The sequence below is a fragment of the Saimiri boliviensis genome, chromosome 6 (assembly GCF_048565385.1).
Source record: "Saimiri boliviensis isolate mSaiBol1 chromosome 6, mSaiBol1.pri, whole genome shotgun sequence".
Lineage (NCBI taxonomy): Eukaryota > Metazoa > Chordata > Mammalia > Primates > Cebidae > Saimiri > Saimiri boliviensis.
The window spans coordinates 75229055-75245850 of record NC_133454.1 but is presented as its reverse complement, the minus strand read 5'-3'; the positions used below and the strand labels follow the sequence as shown (position 1 = coordinate 75245850).

General features: G+C 40.1%; 2 protein-coding genes and 1 long non-coding RNA gene across 3 annotated transcripts; all 3 read left to right on the top strand.

Annotated features, from left to right (window-relative positions):
- Positions 1-808: 808 nt before the first annotated feature.
- On the top strand, positions 809-2409 carry LOC120364592 (hemoglobin subunit gamma). Its single transcript, XM_039470518.2, has 3 exons — positions 809-964; positions 1088-1310; positions 2193-2409. Exons 1-3 carry the CDS (start codon positions 873-875, stop codon positions 2319-2321), a joined length of 444 nt encoding a protein of 147 aa, XP_039326452.1. The 5' UTR covers positions 809-872; the 3' UTR covers positions 2322-2409.
- A 3608-nt stretch (positions 2410-6017) lies between these two features.
- LOC101051711 (hemoglobin subunit gamma) lies at positions 6018-7607 on the top strand. The gene is made up of 3 exons (XM_039470517.2): positions 6018-6160; positions 6284-6506; positions 7393-7607. The coding sequence occupies exons 1-3, from the start codon at positions 6069-6071 to the stop codon at positions 7519-7521; spliced, it is 444 nt and encodes a 147-aa protein (XP_039326451.1). The 5' UTR covers positions 6018-6068; the 3' UTR covers positions 7522-7607.
- Positions 7608-9738: 2131 nt separating this feature from the next.
- LOC101044349 (uncharacterized) lies at positions 9739-11368 on the top strand. The gene is made up of 3 exons (XR_744232.1): positions 9739-9879; positions 10001-10221; positions 11093-11368. It is a non-coding gene; the product is annotated as an uncharacterized LOC101044349 (long non-coding RNA).
- Positions 11369-16796: the final 5428 nt, after the last annotated feature.

The window sequence follows — 16796 nt, the reverse complement described above, 5'->3', positions numbered from 1 at the left end:
AATCCTGGGTCATCAGCCATCACATACAATTATCCAGTGATAAATACACATCATCTGGTGTATACATGCATACCTGAACATGAAAACAAATATCTTTGCTGAGATGAGGCAGACATGCTTTATTTCAAATAGATACAGAGAAGTAGATATAGAGGCAAGGATTCAGTCTATATTACATGAAAGAACATTAATCTATTCCTGCACTGAACGTGTTGCTTTATAAGAATTGTATTCCCTGCACTACTGAGAACTCAAGAGATAATGGCCAAACCCACAGAGAAGATATTCAAAGATAAGTATAGCACTTCTTTAAAAACTAATGCTTGCTAAAAGAGACTAAAACTTGTCCCATCAAAAATCCTGGACCTATGCCTAAAACACATTTCACAATCCCCAAACTTTCCAAAAGATAGAACATGCTTTAATTTTTATCTTTAGGACTCACTGGAACTAGAGAAGAAGAAGGTAAAACAGGCTGACAGAGAATTCCAGGTATATTCTATGGTGGGAGAAAGAAGCCAGAAAAAGGGAAGAACAGAAAAAAAATATGAATGATTGAACCAAAATAGGGCAAACGCTCTAAAAAATAATTCAGCCGCAGTATCCTCTTGGGGGCCCCTTCCCCATACTATCTCAGTGCAAATATCTGCCTGAAACTGTCCCTGGCTAAACTCCACCCATGGGTTGGCCAGCCTTGCCTTGACCAATAGCCTTGACAAGGCAGACTTGACCAATAGTCTTAGAGTATCGGGTGAGGCCCGTGGGCCGGCGGGTGCCTAGGGTTGAAAAATAAAAGGAAGCACCCTCTATCAGTTCCACATACTCGCTTCTGAAACATCTGAGATTATCAATAAGCTCCTAGTCCAGACGCCATGAGTAATTTCACAGCTGAGGACAAGGCTGCTATCACTAGCCTGTGGGCCAAGGTGAATGTGGAAGATGCTGGGGGAGAAACCCTGGGAAGGTAGGCTCTGGTGACCAGTACAAGGGAGGGAAGGAAGGAACCTGTGCCTGGCAAAAGTCCAGGCTGCCTCTCAGGATTTGTGGCACCTTCTGACTTTCAAACTGCGGTTGTTCAATCTCACAGGCTCCTGGTTGTGTACCCATGGACCCAGAGGTTCTTCGACAGCTTTGGCAGCCTGTCCTCTCCCTCTGCCATCATGGGCAACCCCAAAGTCAAGGCGCATGGCGTGAAGGTGCTGACTTCCTTGGGAGAAGCCATAAAGAACCTTGATGATCTCAAGGGCACCTTTGGCCAGCTAAGTGAGCTGCACTGTGACAAGCTGCATGTGGATCCTGAGAACTTCAGGGTGAGTCCAGGAGATGTGACAGCCCTGTTGCCTTTAGTCTCGAGGTAACAGACCAGTGAGAATTGGTCTGAGCACAGCTGAAGCTACCTGCAGGGTGTGAACTATTTGAAGATATTGGGGTTGGGAGTTAAGAGACTCCAGAGGACTACCTGGACTGAGACCCAGTGGTAATGCTTTAGGGCCTATGCAGTGTCTCTAACAATCGAGAGGGACAACTTTGGCTTTGAGAAAAGAGTTGTGGAAATGAGGACAATGACTTTTCTTTATTAGATTCTGGTAGAAAGAACTTTATCTTTCCCTCATTTTGATTATTTGTTTTAAAGCATCTTTCTGGAGGCAGGACAAGTATGGACATTAAGAAGATGCAGGCAGAAGGCATATATTGGCTCAGTCGACGTGGAGTACCTTGGTGGCCAAACGTATATTGCTAAGGCTATTCATATAATTAGCTGGACACATATAAAACACTACAAATGCTTCATTACAAACTCACATCCTGTAATTCCAAATGGGGCAAAAGGGTTTCTGGGGATGAGAAAGAATAGAAACGTTTGTCCTGGAGGAGATATTTTAGTCAGCTGTGAGTGTGTGTGTGTGTGTGTGTGTGTGTGTGTGTGTGAGCGTGTTTCTTTTAAAGTTTTCAGCCTACAAAATACAGGGTTTGTGGTGGCAAGAAGATAGCTAGATTTAAATTCTGCCAGTGACCAATGTGGCAAGGGGAACAGCTACCTGCATTCAATGGGTAGGCAAAATCCAGGCTTTGAGAGAAGTTAACATAAGCTTGATTCTGGGTGGAAGGTGGGTGTGTAGTTATCCAGAGGCCAGGCTGGAGCTCTCTGCTCACTGTGGGTTTATATTTGTTGTCTCCTTTCATCTCAACAGCTCCTGGGAAATGTGCTGGTGACTGTTTTGGCAGTCCTTCATGGCAAAGAATTCACTCCCCAGGTGCAGGCTTCCTGGCAGAAGTTGGTGGCTGGAGTGGCCAGTGCCCTGGGCTCCAGATACCACTGAGGCCCCTGCCCATGACTCAGAGCTTTGAAGGAGAGGCTTTAATTTGCAAGCAACAAAGATAATAAAACTATTCTGCTTAGAGATCACACATGATTGTCTTCAGTTATTTTCTTTCGTCTGTATTTTTGAATATACAAGCCACAAAGGGTTTATGTTGAGGGATGCGTGTATGTGTATGTGTACATGTGTGTGTGTTTGTGTAATGTGTATGATCCTCATTTATTTTTACATGAGATGAGGGTTTTGATGAGCAAATTAAAAAAACTAGGCAACATAGAAACTTGTACATGGGAGTTCTGCAAGTGGGAAGAAAATTTGTAGGAGAAATCTGATGGGAAGAAAGACCTCTATAGAACAGGACTCTTCAGAAACAGATGGTTTGGTAGAGATCAGGAAAAGTTCAATGCAGACCTGGGGGCTGGATTGCAGCATAGTGGCAAGGAAGGATCTTAATGAAAAAAAGTTTTCCCAGCTTTAGGAGATGAAGGTTTAGCTACGGATAGCAGTTTTATTTTATTAGGGCTATACTATTTCTAGTAGCATCTGGCTTTTTACAGCCCTTGTGAGGCTCTTTGGGGTGCTTCAGGTGTTAGAGATAAGAGCAGGAAACAGCTTTTTTTTTTTTCTTTTCATTAACTACAGTGAAGTCATCCTTACTTCACTAAGGAACTTTTTGTTTTAAGGGTTGATGCATACCTATGGAAGTGAAACTAATCCCATGCCCTCAAGTGTGCACACTGGTCACAGCATTTCAAGGAAGAGAACTCATCGTAAGCTTCTGGAGGAGGTGGGGACTTAGGTGAAGGAAATGAGCCAGCAGAGGCTCACAAGTCAGCATCAGTGTGTCTGGTCTGAGCAACAGACCAGCACTGTTCAGTGAAAATGTAGTCTGAAAAGTCTGTATAACATTAATTGAGAAGACAGATTCACTGAAATACTTATATAATTGAAAGTTAATGCAATTGGTAAATATTCATGATGTGTGAAAAATCATGATACATACTGTACAGTCTCAGTCCCATAAAATTGGATGTTGTGCCTACAGACGCACAGGACCTAGAAGAATGTGTCAAACTATAAACTGCTTGTGATTGTGACTTTGTTCTTTGCTTCTCATGTTTTTCAGTTTCCTCTAATGTACTTTTTAAAAGTAAAAGTTATTTTAAAAACATGTATTAAGCCCTCATTGCTTGTAGAATAAAGTTAGTATACTCCACAGAAAAAAAGAAAAAAGAAAAAAGAAAGTTAATGCATGTTTATAAGCAAGCATTTAGTTTAATGTGTTGGCATTATGAACTTAATGCCTTTGTCTCCAGAAAAGCCACATACTAATGCCCCAACTCCTAATTGGCCCCCATTTATAGGGGAGGCTTTAGAAAAGTAATTAGGTTTAGATGCACTCATGAGAGCAGATCCCCATCATAGAATTATTTTCCTCATCAGAAGCAGAGACACTTTTCTTTCTGCCATTTCTCTTTCCTCCCTATGAGGACACAGAGAGAAGTCAGTCATCTGCAATCCATGGAGAGAACCCTGACCACGAATCAGCCTTCAGAAATGTGAGAAAAAATTCTGTCATTGGAGCCATCCAGTGCATGGTATTTTGTTACAGCACTATGCAGTAAGTAAGGCAGATGAAGAAGGAGAAAAAAAATAAGCTTGGGTGTTGAGTGGATTAGAAATCATGTTTATCTCAGGTTGTCAAATCTCCACTTGTTCCCTGTGTTTCTGTAGAAAGTACCTACTCTACTCCTCTCACCTACAAGACCCAAATAGTGAGCCTACACCCTTCTTTCTAACTTTGATTTCACTTATTTTTTTCTTCAATATACTTTAGTCTTGTAATGTCTTTATGTACAGTGAAATGTCAAGTTCTTCCTTTATTTTTCTTTCTTTCTTTTCCTCAGCCTCAGAATTTTGCACATGCCCTTCCTTCTTTCAGGAACTTCTTTCTCCAAACGTCTTCTGCCTGGCTCTTTCATGTCATAAAGGTCCCACTTCAAATGCAGTCATTCAATCCCATTTCACAAGTCACATTTTCCTTTTTTTTTTTTTTAAGTGAAAGCAAGTTTATACAAAAGTGAAAGAATAAATGAATAGCAACTTCCTAGGCAGAGCAGCCCCAAGGATTATTTTTAGACAGTATGCCAAGAAAGGGGGAGATTATTTATGCCGCCCATTTATAGACCATAAAAATGAACTTCCTGATGTTGACATGGCATTGTTTTTTCTTTTAATTTAATTTAATTTAATTTTAATTTCCAAGGTACATGTGCAGGAGGTACAGGCTTATTACACGGATAAATGCATATCTTTCTGGCCCTTTAGCCATCTCTATCAATGAGCAGATATAAGCTTTACACGGGATCATGAAAGCTGAAAGGATTTCACCAATATTATTATAATTTCAATCAACCTAATAGCTTAGATGATAAACTAATTTGAAGATACAGCTCGCATCCAATAAGCCAGATTTCAACAGCTTCTGGCATCATAATCTGGCAAGGTCTGAGATCATGGTTCACTTTCAGAGAAAAACAAAAACAAACTAACCAAAAACAAAATATAACAAAATAACAGCATAAATACTTCCTGACATGTTAAGAGCCCAGTATGTCAGAAACAGCACTGAGTCAGAGATAAAACTGTCTCAAGTAAAGTGATATTTGAATTGTCATAGTGTGTGGACTATTAGTCAATAAAAACAGCCCCTGTCTCTTTAGAGTTGTTTTGCATTCACATGTATTTCCTACATATTAGAATAAGATTCACTGGGAAGTGAACCTAGCTTTTACACATGATAATTAATTCAAATCACAGTACCTGCCAAAGAACATTCCACCATCACCATTACAAAACACCAAAGAGCTACACCAAAACCTTAGACATATCCAGCACATAGACTTATCCAGTGATAAATACACATCAATTGGTGTGTACATATACACCTGAACATGGAAACAAATATTTTTGCTGAGATGAGGCAGACATGCTTTACTTGAAACAGGTACAGATAAGTAGATATTGAGGTAAGGATTCAGTCTTACATTAAATGACATGAATCTATTCCTGGATTGAAACTGTTGCTTTATAGGAATTGTTTTCACTGTACTATTGAGAACTGAAGAGAGAATGGCCAAACCCACAGAGAAGATATTCAAAGATAAGCATAGCACTTCTTCTTTAAAAACCAATGCTTACAAAAAGAGACTAAAACTTGTCCCATCAAAAATCCTGGACCTATGCCTAAAATGTATTTCACAAACCCCAAACTTTTCAAAAATTGTCACATGCTCTAATTTAAATCTTTAGGCATCACTGGAACTAGAGACAAGAAGGTAAAAAAGGCTGACAGAGAAGTCCTGGTACATTCTATGGTGGGAGTAAGAAATTAGCTAAAGAAGAGAATAAATTATAGAAACATTAGAATGCTTGAATTGGAACAGGACAAAGGCTCTAAAAAAATTAAGTAGCAGGAACCTCTTGGGGGCCCCTTCCCGACATTATCTCAGTGCAAATATCTGCCTGAAACTGTCCCTGGCTAAACTCCACCCATGGGTTGGCCAGCCTTACCTTGACCAATAGCCTTGACAAGGCAGACTTGACCAATAGTCTTAGAGTATCGGGTGAGGCCCGTGGGCCAGCGGGTGCCTAGGGTTGAAAAATAAAAGGAAGCACCCTCTATCAGTTCCACATACTCGATTCTGAAACATCTGAGATTATCAATAAGCTCCTAGTCCAGACGCCATGAGTAATTTCACAGCTGAGGACAAGGCTGCTATCACTAGCCTGTGGGCCAAGGTGAATGTGGAAGATGCTGGGGGAGAAACCCTGGGAAGGTAGGCTCTGGTGACCAGGACAAGGGAGGGAAGGAAGGAACCTGTGCCTGGCAAAAGTCCAGGCTGCCTCTCAGGATTTGTGGCACCTTCTGACTTTCAAACTGCTGTTGTTCAATCTCACAGGCTCCTGGTTGTGTACCCATGGACCCAGAGGTTCTTCGACAGCTTTGGCAGCCTGTCCTCTCCCTCTGCCATCATGGGCAACCCCAAAGTCAAGGCGCATGGCGTGAAGGTGCTGACTTCCTTGGGAGAAGCCATAAAGAACCTTGATGATCTCAAGGGCACCTTTGGCCAGCTAAGTGAGCTGCACTGTGACAAGCTGCATGTGGATCCTGAGAATTTCAGGGTGAGTCCAGGAGATGTGACAGCCCTGTTGCCTTTAGTCTCGAGGTAACTTAGACCAATAAGAATTGGTCTGAGCACAGCTGAAGCTACCTGCAGGGTGTGAACTATTTGAAGATATTGGGGTTGGGAGTTAAGAGACTCCAGAGGACTACCTGGACTGAGACCCAGTGGTAATGCTTTAGGGCCTACGCAGTGTCTCTAACAATCGAGAGGGACAACTTTGGCTTTGAGAAAAGAGTTGTGGAAATGAGGACAATGACTTTTCTTTATTAGATTCTGGTAGAAAGAACTTTATCTTTCCCTCATTTTGATTATTTGTTTTAAAGCATCTTTCTGGAGGCAGGACAAGTATGGACATTAAGAAGATGCAGGCAGAAGGCATATATTGGCTCAGTCGACGTGGAGTACCTTGGTGGCCAAACGTATATTGCTAAGGCTATTCATATAATTAGCTGGACACATATAAAACACTACAAATGCTTCATTACAAACTCACATCCTGTAATTCCAAATGGGGCAAAAGGGTTTCTGGGGATGAGAAAGAATAGAAACGTTTGTCCTGGAGGAGATATTTTAGTCAGCTGTGAGTGTGTGTGTGTGTGTGTGTGTGTGTGTGTGTGTGTGAGCGTGTTTCTTTTAAAGTTTTCAGCCTACAAAATACAGGGTTTGTGGTGGCAAGAAGATAGCTAGATTTAAATTCTGCCAGTGACCAATGTGGCAAGGGGAACAGCTACCTGCATTCAATGGGTAGGCAAAATCCAGGCTTTGAGAGAAGTTAACATAAGCTTGATTCTGGGTGGAAGGTGGGTGTGTAGTTATCCAGAGGCCAGGCTGGAGCTCTCTGCTCACTGTGGGTTTATATTTGTTGTCTCCTTTCATCTCAACAGCTCCTGGGAAATGTGCTGGTGACTGTTTTGGCAGTCCTTCATGGCAAAGAATTCACTCCCCAGATGCAGGCTTCCTGGCAGAAGATGGTGGCTGGAGTGGCCAGTGCCCTGGGCTCCAGATACCACTGAGGCCCCTGCCCATGACTCAGAGCTTTGAAGGAGAGGCTTTATTCTGCAAGCAACAAAAATAATAAAACTATTCTGCTTAGAGATCACACATGATTGTCTTCAGTTATTTTTCCTTGTCCTTTGAAATATATGAGCCACAAAGGGTTTATAATGATTGATGTGTGTACATGTATTTCTGCATGCCTATGTGTGTTTGTGTTGTGTGCATGCTCCTTATTTATGTTTCCATGAGATGTGAGTTTTGATGAGCAAATTAAATAACTAAGCAATACAGAAACCTGTACAATGGAGTTCTGCAAGTGGGAGGAAAAGGTGTGGGAGAAATCTGGTGGGAAGAAAGACCTCTATAGAACAGGGCTCTTCAGAAACAGATGGTTTGGGAGATATGGGGAAATGTTCAGCGAAGACCTGGGTGCTGGATGCCAGCAGAGTAGTAAGGATGGTTCTTAATGAATGGAAAGCGTTCCAAGCTTTAGGAGGTCACTGTTTAGGCAGGGATAGCAGTTTTATTTTATAGGGGCAATATTGTTTCTAATGGCACCTGGCTTTACACAGTCCCTGTGCATGCCTAAGAAAGTGAAATTTATTCCATGCCCTCAGGTATGCAGACTGGTCACAGCATTTCAAGGAAGAGACCTCATTGTAAGCTTCAGGGTGGGGGGATTTAGGTGAACGAAATCAATCTGCAGAAGCTAACAAGTCAGCATCAGTGTGTCATGTCTGAGCAACAGACTAACACCGTGAGATCAAAATGTAGTGGGAAGAATTTGTACAACATTAATTGGAAGACATTCTCAATGGATTTTTTTTTGTAGTTGAATGTTAGTGCATGTTTATAAGTAAGAGCTCATTGTGGTGCCCCTTCTTTTTCTTCATATCATTGATCTCTGCTCTTAAAGATAATCTTCCTGGTTTTGCATCAAACTCTGTTTGCCACTACAAACTTCCCGCATGTTCCTAAGTAAAACAGATAACTGCCTCTCGACTATATAAAGTAGACCAAAATATTGTGTCTCTAATATCAGAAATTCAGCTTGAATATATTGCATTGAGCTCTTTGAAATTTAGAGTCTCCTTGAAGTACACATGGGGATGATTTCCTAAACTTTATTTCTTGTAAGGATTTATGTCAGGGGGAACACACAAACTAGCATCCTGAACCTGTAAGTAGGAGGACAATAAGCTTTGAGCTAAGAATATAAAATAAACTGCTATTCTCTCTCCCGGTGGAAGTGTGCCCTGTCTATTCTTGAAATGGCTTGTTTGAGATGCATGAGACGTGCAGCACGTGTGACACAGGCAGCAGCCTGTGGAATATTGTCAGTGAAGAATGTCTCTGTCTGATTAGATATAAAGACAAGTCAAACACAGCATTAGACTGTAGATCAAGCATGTGCCAGACACAAATGACTTGATGTCCAGCACTGGCCATGGATTCTTCTTCTAGCCTCTTGACTGAACAGAGCAGCGCCCTTCTCCCCCAACACTAAAATACCTATATGCTCTGGCATAGTTTTGTAGATACATAGAATTTGACACGAATTATTGTTCAGTGATTCAGAGGAAATCTCCTTTGCTCAGATGAGTACACTGACTACTAAATAGATTAAAAAACACTGAAATAAAACCCAGTTTTCCCCTTACTTCCCTAGTTTGTTTCTTATTCTGCTTTCTTCCAAATGGATGCTGGATAGAGGTGTTTATTCCCATTCTAAAAAGGAATGAACTTGTGTACTCAATGTAGTCTTAAGAGAATTGAAAACCAATAAAGGGTGTGGCTTCTTCCACATAAAGCCTGGATGAATAACACGCTGTCATATTGTCACAACTCCTGACCCAGGAATTGATGGCTAACATATTCATGATTCTTATCCTTTTCAGTTCTAACTTATTTCTATTTGTCAGCATTCAGGTTATTAGGGGTCAGTGGTGATGAAGACCTTGAGATATAAACTGCATGTGGTGAAGGTAGTTGGAGAAAAATGGACAGGAAAGAAGAGAAGTTTCAAATTAAGCCTGAACAGCAAAGTCCCCTTGAGAGGCAACCCAGATGCTATCAGAAACTCAAAAGTCCATCTTGCAAAACTTCTCTTGCCTAAACCCCACTCTTGGAGTCACAACCCACCTTTGACCAACAGATTCATTTCAACGCGAGAGGCAAAGGGCTGGGGACCAAAGAGGAGAAGTAAAAAGCCACGCATGAAGCAGCAGTGCAGACATGCTTCCGGCTCATCTGCGATCACCAGGAAACTCCCAGACCTGACACCGTGGTGCATTTCACTGCTGACGAAAGGGCTGCTGTCACTAGCCTATGGAGCAAGGTTGATGTGAGAAGGCTGGAGGTGAGATTCTGGGCAGGTAGCTGCTAGAAGCCAGAGCAAGGTTCAGAAAGGCAGAAAGTGTTCCTGAAAAAGGGATTAGCCAGTTGTCTTACATATTCTGACTTTGCATCTGCTCTTTGATTATGACTATCCCACAGTCTCCTGATTGTCTACCCACGGATCCAGAGGTACTTTGAAAGTTTTGGCAATCTGGGCTCTGACTGTGTAATAACGGCAACCCCAGAGTCAAGGCACATGCAAGAAGGTGCTGATCTCCTTCAGAAACGCTGTTACACTCATGGATGACCTCAAAGGCACCTTTGCTATGCTGAGTGCCCTGCACTGTGACAAGCTACACACGGACCCTGAGAACTTCCTGGTGAGTTCTAAGCACACTCATGCTTTCTTCTTTCCCCTTAAATATTTGCACAATGACTACTTTTGAAAGCAGAGGTGGCTTTCTCTTGTGCTATGAGTCAGCTGTGAGATATGATATTTCAGTGATGGGATCGAATTTGAGAGTTATGTTGGTCTAAATAACATACCTAAAATATGGTAGAGCAAGGACTACAAATAGTGGAAGGCCACTTACCATTTGATAGCTCTGAAAAGCACATCTTATAAAAAATTCTGGCCAGAATTGAAATGAGTGTTTGTGGATGAGGGAACAAAAGTTGAGGTAGAGAAAATAACATATTGCCTTTGGTCATTGAAATTTTCTGCAAAAATTAATAGATACTTTTCTGCATAGTCCTGTAGAATAGAAAAAGATAAACGAGAAAAGAGTAATGGGAAGCTTTTAAAAAGATTGTTTTCCTCTAAATGATGATAATACGCTTTTGTACACATGGTACAGGATTTTTTGTTATGAGTGTTTGTGAAAATTGCATGTGTGTGACAGCTGGGGACTTATCCTATCCCTTACTGTTCCTTGAAGTACTATTATCCTACTTTTTAAAAGGATAGAGTCTTTAAAAAAGTGAAACAATTAATCACAATGTGCTGTGGTAATGAGTTGGCATAGCAAGTTAGAGAAGGATAGGACACAATGGAAGGTGCAGGGCTGGCAATCATATTGAAGCTGATGTCTAGCCCGTAATGGTGTACTTGACTTTGTGAGAATAAGACTCTGAGAGTTGCACAAACTCTTGTCAAAAAGAATATAAGTGTTCTTTTCTTTATTGCAAGTCCAGCTTGAGGCCTATTATTCACTATGTACCATTTCCTTTTTATCTTCACTCCCTCCCCAGCTCTTAGGCAACGTGATATTGATGGTTTTGGCAACCCACTTCAGCGAGTTTACCCTACAGATACAGGCTTCCGGGCAAAGATCAACAAGTGCTGTGGCCCACAATTATCACTGAGCTCCCCGTCCACTGTGTTTGTACCTACTGGTCCACTATGTTTGTATCCATGTCCTAAAAGCTCATCTCCTTTAGATGGAGGATACTGGGGAGAAGAGCAATATCTTGCCTGCAGATTCAGCTCCTGCATGATAAAAATAAAGAAATACGCTCTCTAAGAAATATCATTATATATTTTTTCTGTCTTTATGTTTTATGTTGATTCAGCCAAAAGAATGAACCATTTTTGATGGAAATGGGAACATTGGAGAATGAGAGTTTAAGAATAAAGAGGAGACTTTCTTGCAATCCTGAAAGATAAGAGAAAACTTGTGGGTGGATTTAGTGGGGTAGCTACTCCTGCAAAGGGGAGGTCATCTCTAGAATAAGACAATGTCTTTAAAGAAAGGGCGGGCAATGCAGGTACTCTTGAAAGATGTAAGAGGATTGTTGATAGTGTGTAAAGATATGTTAGGACTCAAATTAAAAATTCTGTATAAGTTATTATTTGTATGAACTCAGGATATAGCTCATTTGGTGACTGTAGTTCACTTCTACTTATTTTAAACAACATATTTTTATCATTTATAATGCAGTGAGATGGGGCTTCCTAGAGATCAATTAAGGGCTAAACCTTGAATTTTTTCTTAGTGTCTTCAATGGTTTAATAGAGAATTATCTCTAAGCCATGTGAACTAGCTGTCTTGGTTTTCATCAGTACTTCATCTGCTACTTCTGCAACCTGAAACAGATTTATAATTCCATTAAGCTGTAAATATATTAGATATATCGTATTTATTTTCCTTAAAGGATTTTTGAAAGAACTAATTTAATTGATACCTGTAAAGTCATTATTACACTATCCAGTAAATAATCAATCTCTTTGTTCAGCTCTTCTGTTTTTATAAATACACATAAGTTTTATTGTTTTTAGTGGTAGTGATTTTATTCTATTTATCTTTATACATGTGTGCATTGATAAACATATACAATTTTTATAATTTAAAAAAATTTATTGGCAATCAGTATTGAAAACAACTGATTTTTAGTGAAGACAAAAGGCTGTTTATGTGAGTAAAAGCAGATTAAAAGGCTGAGATTTAGGAATCAACATGTTAGGTTAAACTGATAGAAGAGAATACGGATATTTAAAGGAGGCAGGGTGATATAAAATTAGGGAAATTGGATGCGGAGACCAGATGAAGCAAGAAAAATAGCTATTGTTTGGAGCAAAAGATCACTAAAGTTTCTGGCATGTAAGAGTGACATAATAAATAGAGAAATTTAAGAAAATTGATTCACATGGATATATTATAGAACTGATTAGACAAAGCCTAACTTGGATATAGTGAGAGGAGCTTGCTGTGATTATACTGAGGTGTTGGATAAAGAACTGAAGTTGATTGAAACAATGAAATTAAATAAAAAATTGAGTAAGAGACCATTGTGGCAGTGATTCCACAGAACTGGAAAACATTGTGAAACAGAGTGAGAGATGGCAGCTAAAATCCCTGTCTGTGAATGAAAAGAAGGAAATCTATTGACAGAACAGAAAATGCCTATAAGCCCCTTGTTTGGATCTGGCAATGACCATAGCCATTCTGTGACACTCATGTCAAACTCCCGTACCCAAATCCTTAGGAAGTATGTAGCAACCTCAAACTGACTCAAGAAATAGGTTTTAGAGGACATAATATCATTTCTTCTCCAATTTCAGTAATCCCAAAGCCTCTTTCTCGAAGTATTTGCTATATGGGTCCACCCCAAAGAGCTCACCTCACCTTACCTCTTGAGTGGGAGCACATAGATAGGCAGTGCTACCATCTAACAGCTTCTGGAATTCCTTTGTCATGTTTTTGAGTCCCTACTAATAACCCACAAAGCAGAATAAATAAGAGTTGCTCAGGCACATTAATCCCTCAGTTACTGTCTTCCAGCATACATAAATTAAGCACATTCTTTGAATAATTACTGTGTTCAAGCAACCACACTTTAAACTCTCATACTTGTGCTATCCCCTCCCCTTCTAAATCTCACTCTGTATTTTAAGTTAAGAGAAGAGGGTTCATTTTTCTGTGTTACTTATTGTTCATTTCTTGCTGAGCAGTTTTCACATTCACCCTTACTGGAAAACATATAAGTACACATCTTGACACACAGGAAAAATATACCAAAGTGACATGAAGCATGAATACTTGTGCATGTAGTCATATAAAATCTTGTAACAATGTAAACATTCTCTGATACACACATACAGATATGTGTATGTATCTACACAAGTTCCTATGCTCCATGCACAAACATCTCATGCACACATATCCCATGTACATGTAAGAACACACACTGTTACAGATGCATACTTGAATGCACTGACAAAATTACCCCAGTCAATTTAGAGAATTTGGATTTCTGCATTTGACTCCATTTGCTTGTTCATGCTGTTCATTTACTCTGGGTGATGTCTTTCCCTCATTTTGCTCTGTCTATCTTGTACTCATACTTTAAGTCTTAAATGTCATCTCAATTAAGAAGCTATTTTTTTAAAAAAAAATTTAACTGGGTGGAAAACCCTGTATATAAACTCTGCTACAATTATGACCTCTTTCTTATCATAATATTTAGCACTTTTCCTACTAATGTACTTAATCTGTTCATTGTGTATTCCTACCACTAAATTTTAACCTCTTTTATAGTAGAGACATTTTCTTGGAAACTCTTATTTCCCTAGTATTTGAAGATAAAAATGATTAAATTATCCAAAAGTTAAATCTCTCTTTTCTATGTTATGAGTATTACACTATCCCTAGAGAAGTTTGTCTGAGACCTAAACTGAGGAACCATTGGTTCACAAATGACTATGTGATATCTTAGTATTTGTAATTAATGAGTTTCCTTCCTCTGCCTCTACAAAGTTATTCCCTCAGTCTTACTATAGTCTGATTAGTCAACAAGTGTGTATCATGCATTTTTTTCACATAGGAAATTTGTACACTAATAAGACATAGTATCAGAAATCAGTTTATTAGTTATATCAGTTAGAATCTGTCAAGGAAAGCACAAACCATTATCAATTACTTCAACCTATAATTAAATACAGCTATTGTGGGGCGTGGTGGCTCACGGCTGTAATCCCAGCCCTTTGGGAGGCCAAGGTGGATGGATCACGATGTCAGAAGATCAAGACCATGCTGGCTAATAGAGTGAAACTTTGTCTCTACTAAAAATACAAAGAATTAGCTGGATGTGGTGGTGTGCGCCTGTACTCCCAGCTACTCAGGAGGCTGAGGCAGGCGAATTGCTTGAACCTGAAAGGTGGAGGTTGCAGTGGCCAAGATCTGGCCACTGTACTCCAGCCTGGGTGACAAAGCTGTATAAAAAAAAAAAGAAAAGAAAAGAAAAGAAAAAGAAAGAAAAGAAAAAAGAAAAACCTGAAACAGCTCTTAATAGTTGGTTATGCTTGTATTGGAAGAGCTGAAATTTCAAATCAAGGACAGCATAGAAATCCAGATGTTAGCAACATCAGAAAGCTTATTCTACCATTAGGCCTAGAAAGACAGAAGGAGAAAATGTTTCTACCATCAGAGTTCAAAACCAGAGGTCTTCTGGATTCAGTGAGATACTGGGGGCTCCTTGGAGAGAGCCAGGACTGTCTAATGGGGACATTAAAATATCAACCATAAAAAAGATTATCTGCTGTAGGAGATCCCTTTAGAGAGAGGGAGAGACAGAGAGGAGGCCAGAAATAATCTTGCTTATGCTTTCCTTCACCCAGTGTTTACCATTGCAGAATGTACATGGGTCCCATAAGGTGAGGAAACCTGGGAAATGTCAATTCCTCAAATGCAGAGAACACTGGGGAAGGATGAGGACTAAATCTGAAATCAGAATTGTAATTTAGAGAAGGAAACTAAGATGTGTCCAGTAAATGAATAATTTTAGTGTGTAATGATTATTGCAACGATTAGTGTATTAATAAGATAATATGAAAACACAGAATTCAAAGAGCAGTGAACTGAGATTAGAATCATGGAGAGCAATGGCATTTAAGACATAAATAACAATAAAAATAATTCTACTTACACTTACAATGTGTCTCCTATGCATTGCTCTGTGCATAGAATATATCATCTCAATATTCATCTGAGAATCATAATTTGGGTACAAAGCTTAAATAATTTATTTTTTCAGGTTGGCAAGAATGGAATTTTTTTTTTCTGAGGGGGGATGGAGTTTCACTCTTGTTGCCCAGGCTGGAGTGCAATGGCAAGATCAAGGCTCACTGCAACCTCCGCCTCCCAGGTTCAAGCAATTCTCCTGTCTCAGCCTCCCAAGTAGCTGGGATTACGGCATGTGCCACCACACCTGGCTAATTTTGTGTTTTTAGTAGAGATGGGGTTTCACCAAACTGATCGCCAGCTCCTGACATCAGATGATCTCAGCCTCTGAAAGTACTGGGATTACAGGCATGGGCCACTGTGCCCTGCCAAGAATGTGAGTTTTGTAGAATGATATAACCCATATTTTTCTGACCCTAGAGTCCTTAGTATTTCTCCCGTACCATGTGCTCATCCTCTTCACATACATCTCCTATCTTTCACCCTGTCTTTTCCTTTTCATTTCAGTTTTTCACTGTCTGTCAAAATCTAGAACCTTATCTCCTATCTACTCTGAAACCAACAGCAGGTTGACTTCCATTCTAACCAACATTGGCATTGCACTAATTAAAATTGATACTGAGTTCTAAAATCATTAGGCATTTTTTTTATTGCATTTTAGGTTTTGGGGTACATGTGATGAACATGCAAGATTGTTGCATAGGTACACACTTGGCAGTGTGGTTTGCTGCCTTCCGTCCCCTCACCTGTATCTGTCGTTTCTCCCCATGCTATCTCTTCCCACCTCCCCACCCCCCGCCCCTCCCCCATTTCCCCCCAACGGACCCCAGTGTGTAGTGCTCCCCTCCCTGTGTCCATGTGTTCTCATTGTTCAACACCCACCTATGAGTGAGAATATACGGTGTTTGATTTTCTGTTCTTGTGTCAGTTTGCTGAGAATTATGGTTTCCAGGTTCATCCATGTCCCTACAAAGGATGTGAACTCATCGTTTTTGATGGCTGCATAATATTCCATGGTGTATATGTACCACATTTTCCCTATCCGGTCTATCATCGTTGGGCATTTGGGTTGGTTCCAGGTCTTTGCTATTGTAAACAGTGCTTTTTGAGACTCTGTTTTACTCCATACTTCCTTGAGATTTCACATTAAATATTAGTGTTCATTAAAGGTCTTTTATTTAACTTTGTCCTCATCACACTCTTGGATTCACAATTATATCTAAACTCTTAAATGTAGCCTGCATAATTCCAATTCCCAAGTCTGATTTCCAGCTCTGACCTCCAACTTCAGTACCAAACCCACACATCAAACTGTGTACTAGGCTTATTTATTTAGATGTCCTAAAGACACCCCAGACGCAGCAGGGGTATTTCACTTTTCATACTAAAACTGTTTCTCTTCCAGTATTTTCCGTTTTAGTCCATTTTATCTACTTGCCCATTCACCAAAGTCAGAGACTTAAAACCATTTCCTTACCTCTAATTGATAGTTCAGT